Below are 25,784 nucleotides of genomic sequence, written 5' to 3'. Positions count from 1 at the left end.
TCCTCGAACTTTACCTTGACGTAATCGGGAAGTGATTTCCAACTACTGGATAGACCTTCGAAACCGATCATTCTGATTTCAACCTTGCTTGGGTCTAATGGAGGTAGTAGGCCCGTATCTGTCCCGGTGACATCACTTTGCGGGGACACTAAACTATGAGGTATTCTGGACCATGGTCTAGCATTCTGTCCTTGTCTAAGAACTTCTTCCATCGACTGACTCGAGGATGCTATGTTAAAATTGATGATTATTCTTTTATAGACCCTAATTCTATGATGCCTGTGGGAGAAAACTCACTAACAGGACAAATTCAGATAATTTTGAATTATACCGCTGGTGGAGCGATGCCTACACATCTATCAAAGTAGGAAGATGAGTAGATCGTTCTAACAGTATAATTCAAAATTACCCTCAAAATTAATAAACACAAGAAAACACAAACAGAGTACAGTGAGAGCAAGTACGTCCCTTTTATCCTAAAATAGGGAGAATCCTAGTACCGAGTAGGTTCTATCTAATTGAATAGTTATATCTTATAAGGTAGTTTGCTACGGCTCCCCTCTACTGTGATAGTTTAGCTCAAGGTCTAATTTTCTAAAAGCCACAGGTTCCCAAATTGCCCCTATTGTAAATAGTAGAGCCCCATTCCTTCACCATGATACTAACGGGAGAATTCCACGAGTATCACAGTAGATGGAACGAGTTTCAATCTGAGCAGAAGCCTTCATGGATACTAACAGGGTAAAACTCACAGGTACTGCTACATGACTCCCTCCTACGTCCCTAAAGGGTCAGAAAGCTTAGGTATAGGGCTGAAGTGTGTGAGGGTATTGTGTAAGTACTCAGTGTGTGAAGGGACATATTTACCTCTTCCCTTCATGGGGGATTTTTACTTTTTTTTTTTGACAAAAGTTGCTGTGGGAAATAAGACAAGCAAAAATGGTTAGAACAATAACAAATCAACATATCGAGATTTTCGAATTTTGCAAATTAAACGCCCCCTCTAATTACGAATTCAATTCATATGAGCATATAACTAAATCTATTCTTGGACCTCTAAACCAGGATAAAAAAAAAAAAAAAAAAAACTAAGCCGTCCCCAGTGGAGTCGCCAAGCTGTCGCAAGGTATTTTGCGGTTGCCCAGACGAAGCTCTTCACCGAAGTGGAAAGAGTGAGGAGTCGCCACTCTAATTTTGAGGAAAATTAAAGAAAACCATTTTGTGAAAATAAATTAAAAGGAAGCCACTTCAAAAGAGAAAAAGAGATTCTAGGTTTGGGATCCGTATACGGGTGGGGAAGGTGTTAGGCACCCCGTCTCGTCCCTCAGTGAGGGTGAATAGATTTAATGTTATACTCCTCATAAATTAAAAAGATAATTAGAGGGTTGGGATAGGGGTGGTGTTAATCCTTTATGCATAATAAAAAAGTGTTCGATATTTCACTTATTTTGGGTTGCTCAAGAACACGAATTCGTGAGACGGCCTTTTAGTGAATAGGTGTCAAATAAAGTTATCTTGTATATTGGAGTTGTATTATTTTAATTTTGATTTTGTTAAGAGAGCTCGGATAAGAAGTTTCTACCGATCTCTAGGTATGTTTTGTTAAGAGTTTTAGGCGGAAGGTTTCGGATAAGAACACTCCTCCGATCTCCACATATTTTATTGAGGTTTTGGTTGAGAAACAGGTAAAAACTCTCCCCCGATCTCTTAGAGTGTTCGGTTTAAAATTTTAATGAAGGATCTCGAATAAGAACTCTCATCCGGTCTCCGTATTTTAGTTAAATGAGAAACAGGTAAGAACTCTCCCCCGATCTCTTAAAGTGTTCAGTTCAAAATTTAAATGAAGGATCTCGGATAAGAACTCTCCTCCGATCTCTGTATTTTATATAAATGAGAAACGGGTAAGAACTCTCCCTCGATCTCTTAAAGTGTTCGGTTCAAAATTTAAATGAAGGATCTCGGATAAGAACTCTCCTCCGATCTCCGTATTTTATTTAAATGAGAATCAGGTAAGAACTCTCCCCCGATCTCTTAAAGTGTTCGCGATATAAGATCAAACTTTTCACCGATATCCTAGGTGATTACCTTGTCAGGATTCTTTGGCCAGCTATATCCGATCTCTTTTGAATACTAGTCTGGAATCCGATCTTATCTCGATTCCCGCTCTATTATGCTATCTCCTAGACTCGTTTAGTAGCTCGACCTCAGAACTTTTTCCTCTGATCTTATTATTCAACCTTTGGTTATTTTTTATTTGTTCAAAAAAACTTTCACGTTAAGATACTTCTACCAATATTTTATTAAGCTACTTTAGAACTTTAGTAGAACTTTAGAACTTTAGAACTTTAAAACTTTAGAACCTTAAAATTGGAAAGGCTTAATTTGAATTCTTAAGATCAGAATCACCATTAAGTCGGACTGAAACCTTAACTTTGTTTTAAGGAATGTCTAAGACATACAAGTGAGGAACTCGATCTTAGTGTTAGCTAAACGACTTTCAACTATATTTGTAAAGAAGATTTCATAAATAAGACTGGATGGCATAAAGACCTGATATTGGTTCGATCTCCTTTGATAAGAGATCGGAAAATAATCGACTAAATGTGGGATCGATTTATTTCATGACCGAGTCACTTGCAACCGAAGAATGTCGGCTGAGGGTCGATTTTCAAAGTCCATTGACTTCGGTGATCGGCCGAAATATGGTGTCAACATCAAGTTCAATAAAATATCATTTGAAAATTTTCTAGTCGCAGAAGCAAAAATTATACATTTTTTTTTTCTAGCACGGTCAAGTTAAATATCAAGCCCTAAACTTTTAGAAGCCTCGTTTTAAATAGTTGTGAAACTTAATTTAGATCTTAAAAGAAATTTAAGATTTATTTGACTTTTAATCATTAATTTAAGAGCTAAAATAAGTTTTTTTAACTTTAATTAATTTTATATAAAATTTTAAATAAATATTTATTTAATAATTATTAAATTTATTTTTATATAAAATTAAATTTTTATTGTACTTCCCGACAGATAAGTATTATTGTATAGAGTTTTGACTTGTAGATTTTCAAATCGAAAAACTTTAAGTCATCCTATCGATTGAGATAAGCTGTCTTCCACTTTCTACCTCTTTCTTTCTTTACCTTGTTGGCATTTCAGATGTCCCATCACTTGCCATCTTCAAACCGTAAAGTTTTAGTTTAAATTTAATCAAAATTAAATATTAAAAAAAAATTAGTCTAAGTAAAATATTTTTGGAAACCAAAAGTATTATAAAAATATTTTTCATAATTTATCTCTAAATTAAAATATTAAATTCAATTATATACAAGAATCATGTTCACATTTGGGGTTGATGAATATGAATTTCATCATTCGATCTTAATTTTTGCATGCGATCTAACTCAAAATATCTTATTGATTATCTTATAAATAAATAAAAAATAAAGATTGCATAAAATTTTTTCAAGATAATTTATTCAATAATAATAATAATAATAATAGTCTATAGTATAAAACAGATAAAATGTTTTTTTCAGAAATGGCCAATTGGTATTTTTTAATAAGGGTTTGGCTTGTTAATGAATATTATTATATTAATATTTTAAATATTTTTTCTTTAATAAATTATATCAAATTTATAATTTTAAAAAATAAAATAATAAATTATATTAAATGACCATTGATTTGTAATTTATGATTATTATTTTATAAAAGTATTAAAAAAATTAAAAAGACAAAATATTAAAATTGAGATAATATTATTATATTAACGTTTTAATTTTTTTTCCTTTAATCAATTATATTAAATTTATAATTTTAAAAATAAAATAATAAATTACATGACCTTTAATTTATATTTTATAGCTATTATTTTATAAAAGTGATAAAGTACAATTTTATTAAAATAATTAAATTAAATATGTAAATATTAAAAATAAAATATTAGATGAGAGTATCATAATTATACGTTATAAATTTTAATAATTTAATTTTTCTTTTGACTAAAAAATATATTTTTTATTGACTTATTTTTTTAATATTTCAAATATTAAAAAAATTAAAATTATTATTTGAAAATTTTTCTAAAAAAAAAAAAAAACAGGATTTCATATTCGCATATGTCAAAAAAGTTCTGTTATGAACTTGTCCTCGATTGATAAACATAAATAAAATCTAAACAAACTTATAAAAAACATATTAACTATTTATTAAACAAATTTTATTCATAACTATAAAAGGGTTTCTCCACCATCTAGAAGATAATGCATATGCATAAAAAAAAAAAAATTAAAAAAAATCATGAGAAGATTATGACTACATCAATGATCACACAAGACATGGGCATGTGGCCCGCAAAATCTCAAAGGTAGACTACCAAATAGTACCTTATGGGACACTTAATAGAGAATAGAAAAAGTTCAAATTTAGTGCATGTTGAGGCTACCAAGGTGTCAATATTAGGCAAATGCCTCCCACCATCCTTTGTTTCCTCCAACAATGGCTTTTAAGGCCTTGGGACACCCACCTATCCATATATGATTCGTTTGCCACCTTGCCAACATTTCTCTATTCACAAAATACAACAGTCTACAAAATAAAATAAAATTATATTATATTATGAGGGGACACTTCACTTTCCTCAAAATCTTATTCTACCACTTATAAAAAAATAATAATTCCATATAAAATATCATATATGAAATGATAATTTGTATATTTATAAGTTCAATAAGTGAACATTCATGTAAATATTAGTGTGTCTCAAAAATCTGTAATTATCTTATAATTTTTTTTATAATCATATATCTGCATATGCTTTTAACTACTATTTGTTTAGTATTTCATATCAAATATTGACATAGAATTACAGTCTTATGATTAGGATGGCAATTTGATTTGATCCATTGGAGATTTGATGTTTATCTCACTCGTCTCAAATGGAATGGACAATACCTTTATATATAATTGAACGTGAAAATCAAATATGAACAATAATTTGTAATTACAGTCAAACCTTTTAATTTTAAATAAAATTAATATCGATATTTGAGATTTGGTGCAATTATAGTCAAAATTTAAAATTTATTTAAAGAAAATTTAAATTTTATTCACTAAATTTATGATTATGATAACTAAATGTCCTAAGCTTACAATAATAGTAATTAAGTTGATTGACTGATTTAAAAATTATGAGCACAACAACAAAAAATAAAAAATAAAATCAGCTCATTTAAAATATAAATACATGGATTTCTATAAATTTGTGCAATAAAAAATTAAAATTTATAGCGTTTGGTTATCATAGTAGTAACTTTAATTGATAAAATTTAAATTTCTCTGAATTAATTTTAGGATTTAGCTATAATTCTCAAAGGTTTAAATTTATCATCCAAAATTAAAATATTTGGATATAATTACAAATTATCGTAAACATTTGATAAATGTTCCCTTTTTTTTCCTATAGTTTTTCCTTCCTTTACAAAAATTGTAATTTAAGTAGTGTTCTTTGTTTTTTCCTACATTAAAAAAAAAAATTAATCTTGGACTTCAATTAATTTTTTAAAAATATTTTTTAAAAATATTTTTCACATTTTTAATATTTGAGATATTCAAAAAATAGATTAACAAAAAATATTTTTTAATAAAAAAATTAAATTATTTTTTTTAAATTAATAATTTTATTAAAATATAAAAAATATTTATATATACATGACATAAATAAATATCATTAATTTAATATTATAATAAAACAACATATATAAATTATATTTTATGAAATAAATATAATTTTTGTGTGTAATTGTATTTTATCTTTAATTAACAATTAAGTATAATTTTTAGATCAAATAAAATTTTATTTAAATATTAAAATTAATTTAGGAGAAGTGTGTTATTAACATAGCACTCATGTGAATAATTCTATTAATTAAGAGCAAAACTTATAAAATATATAATTAAAAAAAATAATTTTGAGTTAGAATACTTTTAACACTTTGTTCTGAGAAGCCCTACTTGATTCTCTAACCCATTTTCTTATCTGGCACGTAATAGACCCTCCCACTCATAAAGCCCAGCCAAAGTCTGGAAGTGATCATGCTTGCTTGCTGTAAATTGTTACAATATAGATTTACTTAAAAAAATGAAGGATTAAATTTATGATATTTTGAGAAAGATATATATATATATATATATATATGACCTTATACTGATGATAAAGGTTAAAAAAATTCATCGATAATAACATAAAATAATATAATACGATATAATATAACATAATTTAAATTTAAAATTTGAATAGTTATATTTTATTGTATTTTTTTTTAATTTTTTGGGATATAAAATATTAGGTGTAATGTTTAATATTATAATAAAAAATTTTAAACTTTTTAAAAAGAAAAAAAATTAAAATTATGTAATATCACTATTGATACGTCCAATCAAATTATTTAATATTAAATATATTAATATGTATGAAAATTTGAGTTAATACAAACACAATATATAAATGTTAAAAAATATGTAATTATCATATTAAAAAAAAAATCAAGCCAATTTTCTCCTCAACCTTTGTTCTTGTGATCCAACCATCATTTTTATTAATAATAATATGATGAAAATTTTATTTTTATTAATAAAATAATATGTTTTAATATAAATTTTGAATAATTTGATCAATTAAATAAAATTTCAATTAATTTCAAGACTTTAATTTAATTTTCCAAAATTAAAATATTTGAATTAAAAGATAAATTTTACAAAATGTTAAATTTTATATGCAATTATATTTTATTTTTTATTATAAATAAAAATAATTATGAATTATAATTAATTTGTTGCACGTGCTTACAAGGCGTATAAATAGCTTTATATCGAGTGAATTCCGATTATATTAGTGGATCAAATTAAAATTTGCCTCTTCTACCATTTTTTTTTTATGCTCAAGGTATTTTTTTTTTTTTTAATTTTTTCTTTCTTTCTTCTGGATATACATTTCATCATGTGGAAGAACGCATTGCAAAACAGCATCTACAGTGTTAACAATTACACACCATGAACCTCAGAATGCATGAGATATTGTGTTTGAAGCAATGCCTGCCGCTTATTGATGTTGAAGCCTGTTATGTTAATCCTTGTGCCAAAGCCCTTCATATTGAGCATTTTAGCAGGCCCTTCTTGTCATCATCAACAAACAGCAAATACAATAAGCCTCTGGATCTATAGTTGGACAAGTTAATGTGCTATAAAATCAAGAGATGGGCCTGGCCATTCCCAAGAAGAAAATAGGCCCAAATTTAATATTATGCTAATTTAATGTAGACATAAATATAATTAATATTAAAAACATAGTTTAAATAATAATAATAATAATAATAATAATATAAGCAATTATTTGTGTTCAATTATTTATGTGCCATTTAATTTATTAAAAATGAAAATTAAAAATCCAAATAACATGATGAAGATTAAACATTTGCATTAATTTTCACCAATCAATTTTGAATTTCTACAATATTCTTGACATTTTCCTCAAATTTAAAAATATTAAAAATTCATGTTTGAAAATTAAAATGTCAATTTATTATTAAATCAATTCACCAAATATGTATCAATTTGCATCTTAATTTCTTTTTTGAGGCTAGTCCTGCTCATGCTAGAGAGATCCGTTACAGGGTAAAGCGTTCTAAATAGAAAATTTTTTATTTACAAAATTCTTTACCATTCGTACCAATTTCCTTAGTTAAAAAAATTTTAATTTTGAGCTTAATAAAATATTATTTTTTTAATAATATTTTTTTATAACTTGTAAATATTAAAAATTTTATTATTTTTAATTAAAATAAATTTTAAAAATTAAAGAACATGACAAACAGATGAAAATTATTTTTAAAATTTAAAATATAAAATAAATATTTTATTATTAAAATAAAAAATAATATTTTATTTTTTTATAAAAATTAAAATTTAACCCAAACTTAATTTATTAGTTTATTTAGGCTTCAACTGAAAGTAGCACCGTAGGGAAGCTTTGAAATAAAGCAATTGGGAGGTTTTTGGACATGCTACAGAGGCAGACAAAGGACGCTAGAAGGAAGTTGGCTCATATGTTCTAATAAAAAAAAAAAATCATAACCAGAATAATATCAGAAACAGATCAATTCAATTTAGAATTGGACCGAAGCCGATTAAAATTAAATTAATTAAAATTATTTTTATAAAATTAAATTAAAAAAAAAATAAAAAATTCAATTGAATCAATTGTAGTATTAAAATTTAATTTTGATTTAATTTAATTAAAATTATAGTCTAAAAAAAATTAAAATTATATAAATACAGAATCCATCCTCAGACATCAATTAACGCTTAAGAATTTTTTTTTTTAAAGAATTAAGACTTAAGAGTATATAATAATAATAATAACATCCTATTTTAAAATATCTATAATTTTTATAGTTCTCTCTTAATTTTATATAATGTTTTACTTCTGTTTTTTAATTTTTATTTAATATTATAAAATTTATAAATTTTAATTTTATTTTAAAAAAATTCCTATAACTTATAATAATAATGAATTTTTAAATAAAAAAAAAATTTCTCTTAACTATAACGTAATTTTTATAAATATAAGCTCCTTTTAAATTCTCTTTATTTTTAGAATGTAAAGTGATACATGGTATTGATATTTTTATAATAAATTTAAATAATAATTAAAATAATTATTTATTAAAAGTATTTTTTTAAAAGAAAATTAAAATTTAAAATTTTTTTAATAACAAATTGGAATTTGAAATTAAGATATGTGAAATACTGGACAAAATGGAGAACGGCAAAAGCACATGTAACCGAAAGTGAGTCATGGGGTGTTTGGTTTACTAGTTGGGTGCGGTGATGGTGATAGGCAGCAATTAAGTGTGGTGTTTGGTAAGTTTAAAAAATAGAGTGATAGGTGATGGACAACCGATATGATACCCATCACCGGTTTGTATCACTCTATTTTCGAATTTGTTTCTCATCGGTGATAAATGATCTGGTTTTATTTTTTATTTTGACCATATTATCCTTTTTTATTTAACTTGAAAATTAATATTATTAATATTTTTATTTTTTTATTTATAATTTTAATATTTTAATTAATGTATTTCAACTTTGTTAAAATATTTTTTATTAATAACATAAAATATAAAATATTTATTTATATCCAAAAACTTAAAATTAATTATAAAATTTTCTATTAACAATAATAATTATTTTATTATTTTATCTATATTTTTAAAATTATTTAATTATCTTAAAAAATAATTATTTTCTTATTTTAATAATAAAATAAATAATATAATATAAAAGATTAATAATTATATATTTATTTAAATAATATAATATATTAATTTAATAATTATTTATTTAATTTAATAATAAAATAAATAATATAATGTAATAAATTTATAATTTTATATTTATTTAAATAATAAAATAAATTATATAATATATACCCTTATTAGTTATTTCACATATTAACAGCAACAGCTAAATATAATTTTATCAAACATTTAATATAAAACAGCTATCATCAGCTATAAGTTATCAGCTATCAGCCAACAGTAACAATTATCGGCTAACATCTATCATTGTATTCAACAGTTAATCCAAACAGTCCCTCTGTCCTCTAAAGTATTCCAGCTGCTGCGGCTTCTCGCAGAGAGCCTCCAAAACCGTTCAGCTAAGTCCAAAAAACCACTAAAACCCTTGTTAAATCTCTACCATTTCTATTTTCCAGCGTTGGCTTTCTTCGTATTTCCGCGGTAACAATTTCTCTTGCTTTGTGTTTTCCCAGATGCATTTCTGCATATGTTTTGTTTATTGTTCTGTGCTTTTGGCATTTTCGGAGCTTCATGTGGAATGTGGATTTGTACCCGAATGTCAGATTTTATCTAATTGGTCTCCACAGTTTACTTGATTTTAAATTCAGGTCTTTATAGTTCGTTCTTGGTTTCTATTCTGGATGATTAAGATATAAAGATGAGCATTTCTGAGACCTTCTTTTTGTTGGTTTTTAGCAAATTTGGTGGGTTTTTTTTTCTTTTTTATTTTTAGCTTGTAATCATAATGTTAACGTATTCTGGAGCTAAACTTGTTAATCATAGCGTTGAGGAAAACCACGGGGCGGTGGGGTGGGGTGGGATGCCGCGGGCGGTGGTGTATTTTTGGGCTCCTACAGTTATTTGGTGTTCATTATGTTTGTGGTGACAAGAAATCAAAGATTGGAGAGTACCAAGAATTCTTCTTTTTTTCCTGAAAAGAATTATAAAAAGAATCAGAAAGCATGTTTTAATTTACCTTATGACACACCATGTACTTTGCCTTTGCTAAATTTTGATATGGATGACAGAGCTCAATTTGACGAGTCTTTTCTCTTGACATAAACCAACATGGTATGACTTCAGGATCATAAATCTTTTGGATGCTTAGTTTAGTCATGGTTTTCTAAGTATACCATAGAGATGATTTTACACCAGATAGCGGAGACATTGATCTTGAGATATTATGCAGGTCACTATTTTCCTCTAAGAGATTTGATCTACTGAAAATGGCAGCAACTGCGGCCTCCGGCCTGCAATTGGCAACAACAAGGCCCTACTTTTCCTCTTGTCACAGAGTTGTCAAAGCAGGTGCGGCTATTATTGGTGCTAACTCTAGGGAAGCATCGTGGACTAAGCTTGCCAGTGCTTCTCATATATCCTCCATACAACCTTTCCGACGGCAGAATTTCATGTCATGTTCAGTTAAATTCAATAGGATTTCCACAAAAGCAATGTCTGAATCTATTGAAAGTGAGAGAGTGTCTGGACTGCCTATTGATTTGAGAGGTACTTTAGTCTTTTCTTCTTTTTGTTGTAGAATTTTTTTTGTTTGTTTCATTATTTTTAAGATGTTAAGAGGTCTTTGCTTAAATTTTTCATTTTCATTTTAACTTCAATCCTCACCTGCATCGTCTTATGTTAATAAAAAAAGATGAAGTTAGAAGAATTTACATTTTAGCAATGCATCATGCATATATTCTCTATTTAAAATTTTTTGTTAGTCTGCTTCCTGGCCCCCTTACCTTAATTCAATATTTGTTGGGTTTTCAATGGTTATAGCATAGTGATCTGTTGATGAAGATGGTCCTTGATTTATGAATCCATTTCAAGACACCATTTTACCAAAACTCTTTTCACATGGTAGAATGTATTAGAGTGATTCTCTGAGTAGTTAGTGTTAGGACTTTTTGTCTGAATTGTTACTATATAATGAGGGCCTTTGACTTCCCATCCTTTTAATGCATCCAGTGTAAATATATTATTAGGTAAAACTAAAAATTACTATGTAGGTAAACGGGCTTTTATTGCTGGCGTGGCTGATGATAATGGGTATGGTTGGGCAATAGCAAAATCTCTTGCTGCTGCAGGTGCTGAAATTCTGGTTGGAACATGGGTGCCTGTAAGTAAATCATGGTTCTTTCTTTTTTCACAATAATTCTGTCCCTGGTCTCTGAGATTTCTTGGGCTATGTAAAACTATTCTGTTATTGACTAGGAAGCTGCTTTTGTAGGCCTTAAACATTTTTGAAACCAGCTTGCGACGAGGGAAGTTTGATGAATCACGAGTGTAAGATTCTACAACATATATAAGTTGCAATTTTAATGGGCAAATTTTCATAAATAGTATCAACTGATCAACAATGTGATATTTCAGGTTGCCAGATGGTTCTTTGATGGAGATCAACAAAATATATCCCCTTGATGCAGTGTTTGACAACCCTGAGGATGTGCCTGAAGATGTAATGGAGAAGAATAATTCAGTTTTTTGAATTATATGTAAAAATGTTCTAAATTGTTAGTAACTATCTTCATGTTTTAATGTTACTTTGTACAGGTGAAAATGAACAAGCGCTATGCAGGATCATCTAATTGGACTGTTCAGGTATAGCTCATAACCTTCCTTTTCTTCTGATTTATACTGACATGCTTCACATTGAAGACCTTTTCAATACCCCACCCCTCCTGCACTTATTCTCTCTTTCCATTTTGAATTTAAGAAAAATGTTTTTGAATTGTGCTTGATGTTATACTGACAATTAAAATTTTTTCTCTTTTTTTTCCTTCAGCCTTCATTTCAGTGGCTGCATCTTGATCTGCAGCTTTGGACATAATCAAACCTAAAATATTAAAAATTCCATTGGTCATCTTGGTTGATGTGTCAAAGTGTTTAGTGTCCTTGATTTGAACTTTTTGCTATTCACCTAGAGGCTTGCGATGTGTGATCTGTCAGCCTCTAGGAGTCAAGGACTGTATGATCTAAGCCACACTGCTTCCCTCACTTCTTGATAATGCATAACCAACTAGGGACGCTCACAATTATAATATCAATGTTTCCTGACTGAAATGATGGTTTTGGTTCACTATCTGAAGACATTGATTAAACAGAAGTTTGAAGAGGAGAGAGAGAAGGGGGAGATGTGAATGCAAATCTTAAGTTAGTATTTGTCATAGTTGTCAGAAGCATGCCTAGGGGCCTAATAAGGCCCTTGTAATGCAGCCTACGGGAGGCTGAGGTTAGATGCAGAGTCTTGCACCTTAAGGGCCTAATGGATTCTTGGATATATATGATACAATAAGATCATCACATATTTCTATCTGTTGCCTCTCTCCCTTAATATGTGTCGGTGTCGCTCTCCTTCTGGCTTCAGCAACTTGACATAGCAAATGTGTCTCAAACCTAGACCAATTCTCATTAATGTGCCACTTAAACTACTGCAAAACCTCTTTGCATTTGATATCTCATTGCATTTTTTTTTATATATTACCATCCGTTTGGCTTACTGGTGATATTTTGAACGTAAAACTAAACCAAACCCTAAAATAAAAAAATGTGAGCCGAAACTGTAATGATAAGTTCAGCTTCTTTTTTTTTTTTTTTTTTTTTTTTTTAAGTTTTTCTTTCACCACCTATTACCTCAATTTCTATCTTGTCACCCTGCCCGCATTTACTTTTGCCAGAATAGCAAATGTTGTTTCATTTTGTAGATAAGTGTAGCTCACTGACTATCTAGTCAGTCTGCCCACTTTATAGTAATGGTAACTCAATTGCAAATAGGTAAATAATTCAGTCAATCATCCTTATTTTATCCTGTTATCATTTGTTGAAAGAAAGGGTTTGCTTTGTAATCATTTGCTTTCTGGCTTGCCAAGCATCAAAATCTTCAAACCCTAATTCTGGATCCGTTTTCAGTTTCTGATTGATTGACCAATCTGATTTTTGTTTGTTTGATTATATGCCCTGAAAACATTTCATTATAGTTCAAGTGCTTTTTGTACTAAGCACCATGCCTCAAGATAACGATCAGGAATATTTCAGAAAAGCTTTTAATATTCGAATTTGGCAAGCTTGGAATTTTGTGGAACCAGCCTTAAAGTGTTTCAAGTGGTAAACTAGGTGAAAGATTTAGGGGTAGCTCTTGACATTTATGTGATCAATTGTCTTGCAGGAAGTTGCTGAGTCTGTCAAACAGGACTTTGGCAGTATTGACATCCTTGTGCATTCACTTGCTAATGGGCCAGAGGTATTTAGTTTCTGATAATGAATTTCTCTATCATTTCTAGATGACAATAAATCATCTCTCTAATAGGTCAGTAAACCTCTATTGGACACATCAAGGAAAGGATATCTTGCAGCTGTATCTGCATCAAGTTATTCGTATGTTTCTTTGCTCAAGCATTTCCTACCAATAATGAATCCAGGCATGCCCTATCTGCTTGTCAATCTCACAGCAGTTTGAATTTGTCCCCAATTTTTGTACAAGGCATGTCTATATCATCTAAAGAATGCTGCTGATACAGGTGGTTCTTCAATTTCTCTTACATACATTGCTTCTGAGAGGATCATTCCAGGGTATGTTTTTCATGCCTTTTTTACTCTGGCTTCTAATGTCACTGGAATCCTGGATTATCACTTCCCATAGGTTATGGTTCCTAAATTTTGTCATATGCAGATATGGAGGAGGTATGAGTTCTGCCAAAGCTGCACTTGAGAGTGACACAAGAGTGAGTATTTCCCTCTTTCCTGCCTGTGTCTCATGAAGTCATGATTGCACTTCTTTATATATGATTTTGGCATATTTCTGTTCAGGTACTTGCTTTTGAAGCAGGAAGGAAACACAAAATTAGAGTCAACACAATATCTGCTGGTATCTTGCTCTTCAATTTTCTATTATTATCTTTTCAATTGCATCCAATGGAATAATTTGATAGGCCTCTGCATTTGTTTTTCATCCTTGAACCATAGGAGGATATTGCACCAATGGTCTTGATGTGACAATGTACCAACCTCTTCGAATGTCAACCTGTTTTATTGTGTACATCTTTCTGAATGACTCCATTGGATTAGGGTATATAGTTCAAATGAGGATTTGTTTCTCTCCTGTGAAATCCCATAGGACTCTCTGCCTATCGCAACTTTAGATTGCTTTATATCAGTATCTATTTCTTTAGTTAAAATTGTTAATATTTTCATTCATCTACACACATAACCTTGTGGTTAATGCACCTCTCAATTTGTGCAAGATCTTAAGTTTTTGAGTCCTCTCTCCCTCTCCTTTGTCAATAATAATAAAAGGTAAAAAAAAAAAAAAAATGCTAATACATTTTTCAAGAGCTTCAGAGCCCTTCATATGGATACCACGTTGAACATCGCTAGGCTTATCAAATTCCAGCTTATTCTGCTGTAAATGGGTGCCCTACTGTGCTACTAATATATAGTTAAAGCAGAAAAAGTTTCTGTTAAATTTTGAACAGAGTGCTAGACAAATTACATTTTAATACTATGCTAATATAAATGATTGAGTTGCTTTACATATCAAGATGACTAGCCACTTCAGTATTGCAACCTAACCATTTATATTTTGCCCTTTTATTTCATAGATTTCCAATGTGGGATTCCCAACAGTTTCCACAGGATTATGGTTTCAAATTATGTGTAATTTTCATGCATTGGGCCCACATGTACAATAATCAGAATTGAAACCTACCTTCTCTCTCTCTTCCCCTTCCCCCGCACCCCAACAAACAAAAAAAAGTAAGATTGTCTTTTTTACCCATTTCTTGTTAAGCGCATTGTCTTTCAAGTTAATTCTACTTGAGATCTTGACTTTTTTTATGTCTATGGATTCATTACCATGTGCAATAGTTCAAAGTGTCTTCTTATTGACTTGCAGGTCCACTAAGAAGCCGAGCTGCAAAAGCAATTGGATTTATTGATACAATGATTGAGTACTCATTAGCCAATGCTCCCCTGCAAAAGGAACTATCTGCAGGTTATGCATACTTCTTCACTCATTGGTTTTATAATTTTTTTTTTTTATTCTATTGGTAACAGTTAGCTGAAATTTGTGGAACAGATGAGGTGGGGAACACTGCTGCCTTCTTAGCATCGCCTCTGGCTTCTGCCATCACTGGCGCTCTTATATATGTTGACAATGGCCTCAATGCAATGGGCATCGGCCTTGACAGTCCAATACTGAAAGACCTTGACATCCCCAAAGACAAGCACTAGAGGATACTGCAGGTGGGTTCTTAGCGAGTGAAACTTGAGCTTTAGTTAGTGCTGCGATTTTCCCTCCCTTGTTCCTTTATCCCTTCATTGGCATTGCCCTAAAAGAGCTTGGCCAGCGGCAATTCTTTTTGAGATCTTCTCTTAAAAGGAACCTGATTAATCTGAATCAGAATTTCTTGCAGGTGTTTCACATTCCTTTGTGGCAATGTTTATATTGCAACTTTTTTTTTTAGACTGTTGATGTTAACATTGAGATTATTTATACGAGTGAGTTTTACCTATACATGGGTGTATACACCCAACCAATCTATATATGCAATATTGTATTTGTATAAAATCATGGTAGGGCTTACTTAAAAATATAGTTTATTAACTTTCTATTAATTGAGTGTATATGCATCCGGGTGCGTACAAGAATTTTCCTTATGCAACAACGGGTAGAGAGATTGGGAGAGTGAGACTCCAACTTGAGTCTGCCAGGTAATTGATATTCCTTTAGCCACTGGACCAGGTTAGGTTAAATTACAATGGTACATGTTTCTCCAATGGTGATTGATATGTCTTTAACAACCGAACCAAGTTAGGTTAAGTTAAAATGATAATTGTTATTCCAATGATAATAGGTTTGATTATGGGATTGGGTTGGAATGTAATGCGTCTTTCTCTCCTCTTGGAAATTACAATTAGGACCTTTGCATTTGCTGATTTGTAAAATGGGCAACTTAAAAGTAGGAAAGGCAATGGGATGAAATTTTTGTAACTTGCATCCCCACCCCTATTATTTCCGTCATCGTCCCAGTTATTTTATTTGCAAATAAAAAAAAATCAATAAATTTATTTTAATAATATTAGATTCATATCTATACAATTTTGAATTTGACTTTTGCGTAAATTTTTTATTTTAATAATATAATTTAATATATATTTTTATATTTTATAATCATATTATAAAATTTAGTTGATGATAAAATTTTTAAGTAATTATAATTTTACTTCAAGTGTTAATAAATAAATGGGTTGATTAATAAATTATTTTTATTATTTTTTAAATAAATTGACATATAACAAGAAAATAATAAAGATAGTTTATATATGTGCGTCGGATTTTTGAAATAACACTATTAAAACTTTTAGACCTTAAATATTAGAAATTTTTTTAAAAATAAAATTGCTTTTATAAATAATTTTTAATAATATTATATATTAATATAATTTTTTTAAAAAATTATTAAACTATAAAAATTGAAGAAATTTTAATTTCATGAGATTTACTAATAATTATATATCAAAATATTATTTAATTGCCATTTCATACTATATGAAATTATGGTTCTATTATACAATTTCTACCACGACATTCAACCCCATGTTTCTCTCTCTGTAAGTTTCTCTCGTTCAAAGTCCTAGAATCCTTCCACTTCTTTCCTTCAGGGGCAGTTGAGGGCCTTTGGCTTGGAAAAACCACCTATCACTTCAATTTCTTTTTAGTTTTTTATTTTTTTTCTTTTTTTTTTTTACAAAAGGATAAGAATCCTGACATCGTAGTCACAGTCATAACATTCGTAGGACTTCCAAGCATACTCCAAGTTCCTATCAAATACAACTCTCCAATCCTAATATGAATCTATACTAAAACCTATATAAAAGCCATTAGTATGTACTTGAATATCTTAATTATTCTCACCCATTCAGAAAAAAAAAAAAATACTGCAGTAATTTATTTATTTTCATTAAAAACAATAATTATACATTCTAAAGAAAAATTAAATTATAAGCAAACATAATAATATTATATTTCTTAAATTGCTTTTTTAAGATATGAAATATTGAATTCCAACATCCAAATACCCCAACTTCATATGAGAGCTACAATTTTCTAAATATGGTGTAATGTAAAATGGTTTATAATCCTTCCTTTCTTCTTTTACCATGGCTGGCTTTAAATCCTACAACTTAATCTTCAGAATCCAAAGATGTTCGACTTGCCTTCCCTTTGGATTGAGTGGAAAATGGTCTAATAATATATGGTATTGTATGATACTGTATGGTATAATACAATAATTATTCTTAATATGTTTGAAAAGATGATGTAGTAAATTATGGGTTAATAACTTTTTCTTATTTGATTTTATAATATGGTAAAATAAAATAAAAATATTACTAAAATATTTTTTACCTGTTTTAAGTATATAAATAATTTAGAGTATATATTTTTAAATAAAATATTAATTTATAAATAATTACTCATAACAGTAATTAAAAGCATAATGTATTAAACTTGATAATTTGTATTTGTATGATTAAAACCATAATATGGGCAATTTTGAAAAAAAATGAGTGAAAAATTTGGTGATTTCAAAAACTTGACAAATCTCATGGTTTTTAAACCATGGAATACCATAGCCATGACTTGCCATTCTTCCCGAACACAACTGAGAATCATATCCTACATTAATAAACCATGGCTTACCATGATCCTAACAGGGGTTTAAGAGAGAAAATGTAATATAAAACTAGCAATAATTTGAGTGTGATTAACTTGTATGATATTTTCCTCTTCATTTCTGCCTCTATTATCAGTTAAACCACATTATACCAACCAAATTCAAATATACTAGCTAAACATTTACGGTATAAACTGATAAACAAGTCCTTCAGTGAGAGATACAAGCTCTTGACGATGATTTTGTAGCTCAACCTCTGCTTTCTGGCATTCAGAATCTACCTCTCGCAGTTGACATTCTAAAGAAGACTTCTGCTTCTCCAAAGAATTACACTGGTCCAGTGCCCTCAACGCTTCCTTTGCTTTGCATGCAATAGGTTGCAATTGCAGGCAATCCAACTTGAACCCAGCATTTGAAGCATCCACAATGTAAATCATTAGGTCCTCTAATTCTTTTATATTTAATGACTCCAAGTTTCTGTGCTTCATCAGGTACAATGCCTCTCCGAGTCCATTTAAAAGTGATGTTACCGTATCAGCATTCCGTATCTTGGAATCTCTCCAAAACTCACCCATTTTCAAATAAATGCATTCCAGGTAAGGGATAAGATGGTTTCGTACATAAAAACCATGAAAATCCACTTGCATTTTATAAGTTCCAATAATGTCTCCTGCAGATGTGCTTGCAACTTGAGGTGGCTGTGGAGAAATTTCAAATTCTGTTAGAGGAATTCCAATTTCAGTTGAAGGAAGAGTTGCACGCTCATCAGGCAAAACACCAGGAGAAGAAGTATGGGTAGGAGATGAATTTCTGAACTCCATTGAAGTACTTATACATGGAATAGGGGGCAAATTTCCAAACTCAGTTGAAGGAAAATTTGTGTCAAGAAGACTAGGTGAATTATCTTCCCCAAAAAAATTACTTATATCAAAATCAAATTCATCAATAGTGGGCCTCTCAATATTGCCAAATCCACTTCCTTCAGCCAGACCATAGCTTTCTTGCAAAATGCCAGCATTACCTTGACTCACTTTCCCCAAGTTAGCTCCACTGCTGTCAACGTCGTAATTTCCCTCAACTCCATAGCTTGACTCCACCATGTTAATACGAGAACAACTCTCATTAAACTGTCCTTCTGTCCTACGCCTCTGATAGGGAATATCATAAGTAAAGTCAACAGTATCATTTGGTTGCGCTAGCTCGCTCCTTTCACTTATTTGAGAGTTTGAAGCTAGTTCCAATTCCCATCTTGACACTCTTTCTGGAAGGAATGTTGAAGGTTCATCCCATTGAACCTAGCAGAGATAACCACAACAGAAAATATGAGAAAATTTTATCCTGAAATAAGTTGTAAGGATAATATTTTAATCAAACAAAAGATAAGTTGCAACAAACAAATAATAAAGTTGTTATATAACATAAAAAATTAAAGGTGTTGGACAATAGGCATGCATGTAGAAACCGTGATTAGTCCAAACCAACATAACTATTGAAGATAAACATGAACCTTTATGGATCTCCACTCAGAACCAGCCCATGACGATACATTATCTTGAGAACCAACAATATGGCCAGTGAATCTGCAATTGATAAACATAACTATTAACAAAAAGGTGTTTTCAGCTTCTAGAACAAAATATAGTTAAGGATAAGATGATACCTTTGTTCAAGAACTTCCTCACCCTCCAACCTCATTGAAAACCTAGTCCCAATGGGTAAGTTGAGATTTTGAGCTTCAAGGTACTTGTTGACATTTACCATGAACTCGGACTGGTTTTCTCTGAAAAAAAAGGAATTCTTTCTTAACAAAAGTACCAGTCTCTATTAAAAATGTAAGGAAAGCAAAAGACAAGTAGGCAAGTTGCGGTAATAAGGAAAAAGAATGAATTATAAATTTTTTGAATATGCTAAAGAACACCAAAAATCAATTAAAAGTATATTACAAACTGGAAAAGCTCTACTCAATAAGGAAGACCACTTGAACTTCACATGACAATTCATTGAAATACTATTGAAACAACAAACATACCACATTGGTAGTTGATGACACATTCACATAACAGTGACATCTCAAGTCAAGAGGGATTTCAAAAAATGATAAAAAAAGTCTCTAAGTTACATTAACAATCCCAAATGAGACCACCTTATATTTGGAAGATACCTTCATGACAAAGAAATCTTTGTATACAATTATTGGTTTTTTGTTATGTGCTTATTCTATCAAAAGCCACTAGACTCAAAATTTTGCTATTGTTTGAATGTTGCATGCAACTATAGATGAGAACACAAACTAAATTAACCAACCAAAGCGACAAAACCCAAACTTAGCTTGCTTTGCACAATTGAGTGAAGAACACAAAACCTAGGCTTGTAGATGAAATGAAAGGGAGTTCCAAACTTGATAGCCATAAAAGCACTAGACAAAGTTCCAACACACTTGTCTTTCAAAGATTTAACAGAAGGTGTGCCATTTGTGTCTTGCTTAATGAGCTTCTTTAATCCAACCAGAAGGGGTCCTGTTTCTCCCCTGGAAAGAGTACATCAACCAATAAATTTCACAATGGCATTTATTTAGAAAGAAACTACAAAGAAAGAAATAGAAAAGCAAAGTATAATAAACTTACCTTAAGAAGTTTAACACATCACCTTTGGCTAGCTTTTTTGAGCTAGCAAATGCCTTCCAGCCCTCTGTTAGCAAGTGTCGCTTAGGTGTGCCTGCAATTTATATTTCAAACCGCACTCTAACAATTATAATTATACAAAAAAGAACATTAGTACTAAAGAAAACAAAATCATATGGATCCTAAGCCATATGTATGCATAAAACACCAAATACTTGTATCACAAGTCTAAATTTAATCATATTGTATACATGTATTAAATCATAGATTCACAGTCTAGATGCAACTTGCAATAGCAGAAGACAAATGCTCCACAGAACTTGTTAGATTGAGAGTCTTTCCTTAGGAATTCTTCACAAGGAATCCCAATACTATGCTTCTTCCTTCGGGGTTTTTTTCTTCACTAATGAAGATAAGTTTTTTATTTCAATTTATATGTTTGTTAAAACATATAACTGCATGTGATTACATGCAACCGTTCGCCCTTTTTCAATTTTTTTTGTTCTTTATTATAATTATTTATCATACAAATAAATAATTATAATAGAAGATATGAATTTGGGTTGACCCATATGGGTGACCCGGACCCGAATTCCTTCAAGTACTATTATTTTGTATGCTTTGCAATCGGCCGAATGTTAATAAAAGCAACAAAATGACATCAAAACCCCTTAAGAACAAAGAGAAGAAAATTAATAATTAATTTCATAGCAAATGGATCACAACATATTGGTTAATTTCACCCAAAAACTTCTTCTCAACAAAAATGCATGCTGCAGTATAGAAAAAAATAGCAGAAGCCTTCCAAAAACACTTAAAAACATTTTTCTGAAGAACTTGAATATTGGATACCAAAATGTGAGTCATGTTTGGAAAACAACATAATGAAAGAACTTTTTTTTTTTTTTTTGGATAACATGAACAATATTAGAGAAAGAAGAGGTCTCCTATGATCCCTCAAACATATTACCTCTTTGATTGTGTTAGTTATGCATTACCTACCCAACCACCACAGTCTAAAGAAAGTAATGTGCACATATTCAAGTGGAAGTCAACAATGCTAAACAGAACAGTACAGCCAAGCACTAGAACAGAAAACCAACACAGATAGCAAAAGTCAGTATGTCACAAACCACCAAGTTCATTTGTATTTTGATTTGGTGTGAACATCCAATACTTCCCTCCTAAAAGTGCTAAGCGCATTAATAGAAGGTAAAAGAGATGACACAAAAGAAATTAATGGACAAGAAGATAAGTATCAATCCAATATCAATAGCTTAAATTAGCAGGTGTTACGGATTACAGAGCCAAGCAGCACAATTGCAAAATCATATGTAGTAGAATAAAAGCAAACAAAAATACACTTCCACTAGTGCAGTTAACTGATTGCCAGTTTGGATAAATATAATTAAGAATCATTTATAAAATATTTACCCCTAAAAACATGTTTGAAGCGCCAATTATTTCCTTGCAGATCAGTTGCATCCAAGTACTGATAAGGTACCTCCTCGGACAGTTCCTGAGTAGAAAGAAATCAAAAATACATTTAATATATAAATAGGTAAGCTAATTATTTCCTTGCAGGTCAGTTCCAAATAAGTCCTGACAATGTACCTCCTGGGGCATTTTGTGAGAAGAAAAGAAAGCAAAAATATGGTTAACACATAAATAGGTAATTGTGCTGTACACAACAGAAATGAGATCAATAATTAAAATATCGATGCTAACCAATGGAGGTAGACAGTTCTCCGCGTCATGCCTGTTAATATATAAACTACCATGGTTGCTTATGTCTGAAGCAGTAAGTGTTCTATGAAATGAATGAACCAAGAGTTGAGGATTTGGGCTAGTGAACTTTCTTTGCTGATTCATAGAGAGAAAAAAAATCAACAAGGCAAGTGAAGGGGTAAAGAAGAGAAAGGGGGAAAAATGAAAAATGAAAATGAAGTTGTAAATTTGTTTGCAAAAAGAGGATGGCTTACATTTTTCACATGAACCAATGTTATTTCTACAGAAATTTGGTCTGTTTCAGGTTCAGCCTACAGTTCATGGTGTATATGCTACATAAGCCAATATCATATAAATTGCAAAAACACAAATTATCTATTTCATGTGCAACAAGGGAACAATATCAATATGCATAAAAGACAAAAAAAAAAAGGAGTAATATAATCATGTCATAACCCACCATATGATAAACATTCATCACTTCACAAAGAATTTTGGACGGAAGTTCAAATGGAAGCTCTAGCTCCCGAACCATTGGACCTCCAAGCTATATAAACAATTAATATGATATATTGTAAGACAAAAGACAATACAAAATAACATAGATAGAAATTCCTAAAACCTTCAATTAAGATTAAAGAATGACATTTTACCAGAAGCTACATAAATGTTTTCATGTTGATTGATGTACTATCAAATTCAACATACCTTTTCTATGTGACCTTCTGGAAAATAATAAAATTGTTCCCCTCTACAAGGAAGGGTGCCACCAGCACAGATATCCAGTAGTTTCTTTTTTAGAGCATCACCATAGTTTGCTATGAACAGAAGCTAAATAATTAGACTTCATAAGATCAGAAGGAACTGGCAGATCCACATAACAAAAATAGGTTATTGAGGAGGAATATTAAAATACAAATAACAATGTGATTAAGAATGATATTTTTACACTCATTTAGCCTTCTATAACTCAATCATAACACATTTTTACTTAAATTCTCTTCATCGAAGTGCATTGACAACCAAAGGCAACAAAATTTGTAGTTATTTGAATACCAAACATCAAGTAAACATCACAAATTTAGAAGAAAAAAAAAAGAGCAATATTATAATTACAACTAAACAATGTGATGAAAGGAAGAAACTTTTGGACAAACTATTTAGCCTGCTATAACTCATTCATATTCTATCCTTCCAACCAAAACAAATTTGTACTTGAATTCACTTCATTGAAGTACAATGGTTACCAAAAGCAACAAAAGTGTTTTATTTGCATCAATGCATTAAGTAATCCTCACAAATTCAGAAAAATAAAAATATTCTCTTTAGGAATTAGAAATATATCCCTTAGTCTATAAATGATTACAAATGCCAATGTCACAACCAATTCAGTACCCATTTAGCATTCTAACCACATTTTAGACAAATCTGCCACAAACTTGTACTATTCACAGAAGTATAGGAGTTGCGTTAAAACAACCATGTGGGCATGCTACAGTGGAATAATCCATAGTCGAGATGGCCAAAATGTTATGGATATCCTCCTGTGTGGATTAAGCTCAAACCACCATGTGGGTGTCCTGCTAACAAAATCAGAAGTAAAGACACTTTCCAATTAATTATAGTCAAATAGTCAATCAATATCCTGCATTTGAGCATAGTATATTCATAGTAAAGACACTGTCCAATTAATTATATACTTACTTTCCAAACCCATTAATAATCATGCATTTACTACTAGTCTACTAATAATGGTTATGCAGACTGGCTCCATATTGGCTAATTTCTATTTCTGATTTTCTTTTCCTGATCGCAGAACAAGTGCTTTCTCTTTTCTTCCTTTAAAAAGTAAAAGAAAAATCCCAACTTTACAAACCTTCAGGGATCTAAATCCCCCCTACCCCTTCTGCAGCATAATTTAGCTCTTTTTTTTTTGTTTTTTTTCTCTCTCAAAGCCAGCAAATAAAAAGTAGCACTAATTGAAGCTTAAATGCCATAAAAAGGTTTCATTTTCTCTGTTATCAAAACATTTATAGAAACAGATAAATACCTTGTTGTTGAAACTTTGCATGGTAAGATCCAAGCGAACAACAGAAGTAGAACTGATAGATTATCGATTCAAATCAGGCCCAGATCACTTCAGGTGATAGTAATGAATTCTCTTTCCAAAAAAAACAGAAAAGAAGGTAGGGATTTTCTTGCTTTATTCACTTACCATTCTCATGCTGGAGTTGACACACGAAGACCAGCATGTCCCCCCTATCAGAAAATGGACCTGCCTTTTAAGAAAGTTTTCTTTTTTTTTGTTATTTTTTGCTACATTCTTTTTGGGAAAAGTTTCAACTAGTGTCTGGGGATTATACAATGAATTGAATTAATTTTCTTTTAATTGAATATATATATATATATATATATAATATTTTATGTTGATATATTATGACATTTAAATATAAATATAAAATTGTATGTATTTAAATTAACTTCATTTTTATCTGTATGCCACTCGCGCAAAAAATAAAAGGGAGGCTCCATGAGTGGGAAGATGGAGTGTGATTTGTTTAGGGGAAAAAATGAAAATTCTGTTGCCCAAAAAATGACAAGGCCACATCCCTTCAATTAATTACCTGATTCGGTAAATGCCCAAACAATTCTAACTTCACCCATCAAATTTTCCTCTAAAAAAGTTGGGGCCAAATATCAATTCACTTTGCTTCTGTTTCTATTAAAACAAAATCATCATAAAATCTCTCATTTTAGAGTGATTGTTTAATGCATTTATGCATATATTTAATATACTTTAAAAAATTATGTAATAATTTAAGTTTGACTCCATTTTTAAGGTAATTTTTTTTATATCATGCATTCCACATTTTTTGTATTTATGATTTAATATTTTTATATATAATTTTTTATTAATTTTTTTATTTAATATAATATTATTATAATATATTATTATCACTATGAAAATATAACAATGGCAAAATGCCTTTTTTTTTTCACAAGGTAACTGTAACACCCCTGATTTTTTATATATTATTATTGGGCTTCGTGTAGGTATCCTCAATTCGCGGGAATTCGACAGTTGTCCGGATCTGTGAATTTAACAGACTTTGGAAAAGTCTCCGAATTAGATTGAGATTTTGGCTACCCCACCATTGTTAGGCATCCGAGCACGTTCCCGAAGTCGGAATCGGCAAAGGTAAACCCGAACCTTGCTTTTTCATAATTTTCTAGTGCTTAAATAGGATTAAAAATCCATAAAATATTCGTGGTAGCTTAGAAAATTACGATTCTTTTTGCAATAGCTTAGTAATATTTCTAAGGACACAAGCGAGTTTTATAATTTTTAGAGCTTATTTGAGCAGTTTTTGCAAAAATGATCAATTATAAGGACTAAATTGAAATTT

General features: G+C 30.2%; 2 protein-coding genes across 7 annotated transcripts; one reads left to right on the top strand and one right to left on the bottom strand.

Moving 5' to 3' along the window:
* The first annotated feature begins 9,656 nt into the window (after positions 1–9,656).
* Positions 9,657–15,865, top strand: LOC110640193 (enoyl-[acyl-carrier-protein] reductase [NADH], chloroplastic). 3 transcript variants are annotated; one of them, XM_021791409.2, is made up of 14 exons: positions 9,660–9,797; positions 10,546–10,862; positions 11,366–11,475; positions 11,587–11,642; positions 11,730–11,814; positions 11,910–11,957; positions 13,522–13,596; positions 13,663–13,774; positions 13,874–13,925; positions 14,026–14,077; positions 14,163–14,220; positions 15,247–15,345; positions 15,430–15,596; positions 15,767–15,865. In XM_021791409.2, exons 2-13 carry the CDS (start codon positions 10,583–10,585, stop codon positions 15,582–15,584), a joined length of 1,182 nt encoding a protein of 393 aa, XP_021647101.2. In that variant the 5' UTR covers positions 9,660–9,797; positions 10,546–10,582; the 3' UTR covers positions 15,585–15,596; positions 15,767–15,865. The 3 variants fall into 3 exon arrangements, with proteins under 3 accessions (XP_021647100.2, XP_021647101.2, XP_021647102.2); XM_021791410.2 differs by having other exon boundaries at positions 15,755–15,865; XM_021791408.2 differs by having other exon boundaries at positions 9,657–9,797; positions 15,430–15,865.
* A 2,242-nt stretch (positions 15,866–18,107) lies between these two features.
* Positions 18,108–24,688, bottom strand: LOC110640184 (auxin response factor 1). 4 transcript variants are annotated; one of them, XM_021791389.2, is made up of 13 exons: positions 24,593–24,688; positions 24,428–24,479; positions 23,858–23,957; positions 23,086–23,195; positions 22,838–22,924; positions 22,632–22,688; positions 22,378–22,512; positions 22,084–22,168; positions 20,653–20,743; positions 20,391–20,555; positions 19,689–19,808; positions 19,536–19,608; positions 18,108–19,323 (listed from the first exon to the last, which is right to left on the bottom strand). In XM_021791389.2, the coding sequence occupies exons 3-13, from the start codon at positions 23,886–23,888 to the stop codon at positions 18,211–18,213; spliced, it is 2,067 nt and encodes a 688-aa protein (XP_021647081.2). In that variant the 5' UTR covers positions 23,889–23,957; positions 24,428–24,479; positions 24,593–24,688; the 3' UTR covers positions 18,108–18,210. The 4 variants fall into 4 exon arrangements, with proteins under 4 accessions (XP_021647081.2, XP_058001580.1, XP_021647082.2 ...); XM_058145597.1 differs by having other exon boundaries at positions 24,428–24,624; XM_021791390.2 differs by lacking the exon at positions 24,593–24,688 and having other exon boundaries at positions 23,858–23,960; positions 24,428–24,579.
* Positions 24,689–25,784: the final 1,096 nt, after the last annotated feature.

Source organism: Hevea brasiliensis, chromosome 4 (assembly GCF_030052815.1).
Source record: "Hevea brasiliensis isolate MT/VB/25A 57/8 chromosome 4, ASM3005281v1, whole genome shotgun sequence".
Taxonomy (NCBI): Eukaryota; Viridiplantae; Streptophyta; class Magnoliopsida; order Malpighiales; family Euphorbiaceae; genus Hevea; species Hevea brasiliensis.
This window is presented reverse-complemented; position numbering and strand designations above follow the sequence as displayed.

Coding starts and splice junctions, on each gene's coding strand:
- LOC110640193 (XM_021791408.2), top strand. CDS start 10,583: ATGGCAGCAACTGCGGCCTCCGGCCTGCAATTGGCAACAACAAGGCCC. Junction 13,775..13,873: donor CCTACCAATAATGAATCCAG/GCATGCCCTATC, acceptor CTGCTGATACAG/GTGGTTCTTCAATTTCTCTT. Junction 14,078..14,162: donor CACTTGAGAGTGACACAAGA/GTGAGTATTTCC, acceptor ATTTCTGTTCAG/GTACTTGCTTTTGAAGCAGG.
- LOC110640184 (XM_021791389.2), bottom strand. CDS start 23,888: ATGGATTATTCCACTGTAGCATGCCCACATG. Junction 22,513..22,631: donor CATTGGTTCATGTGAAAAAT/GTAAGCCATCCT, acceptor TCTATGAATCAG/CAAAGAAAGTTCACTAGCCC. Junction 20,556..20,652: donor GATGTGTTAAACTTCTTAAG/GTAAGTTTATTA, acceptor TACTCTTTCCAG/GGGAGAAACAGGACCCCTTC.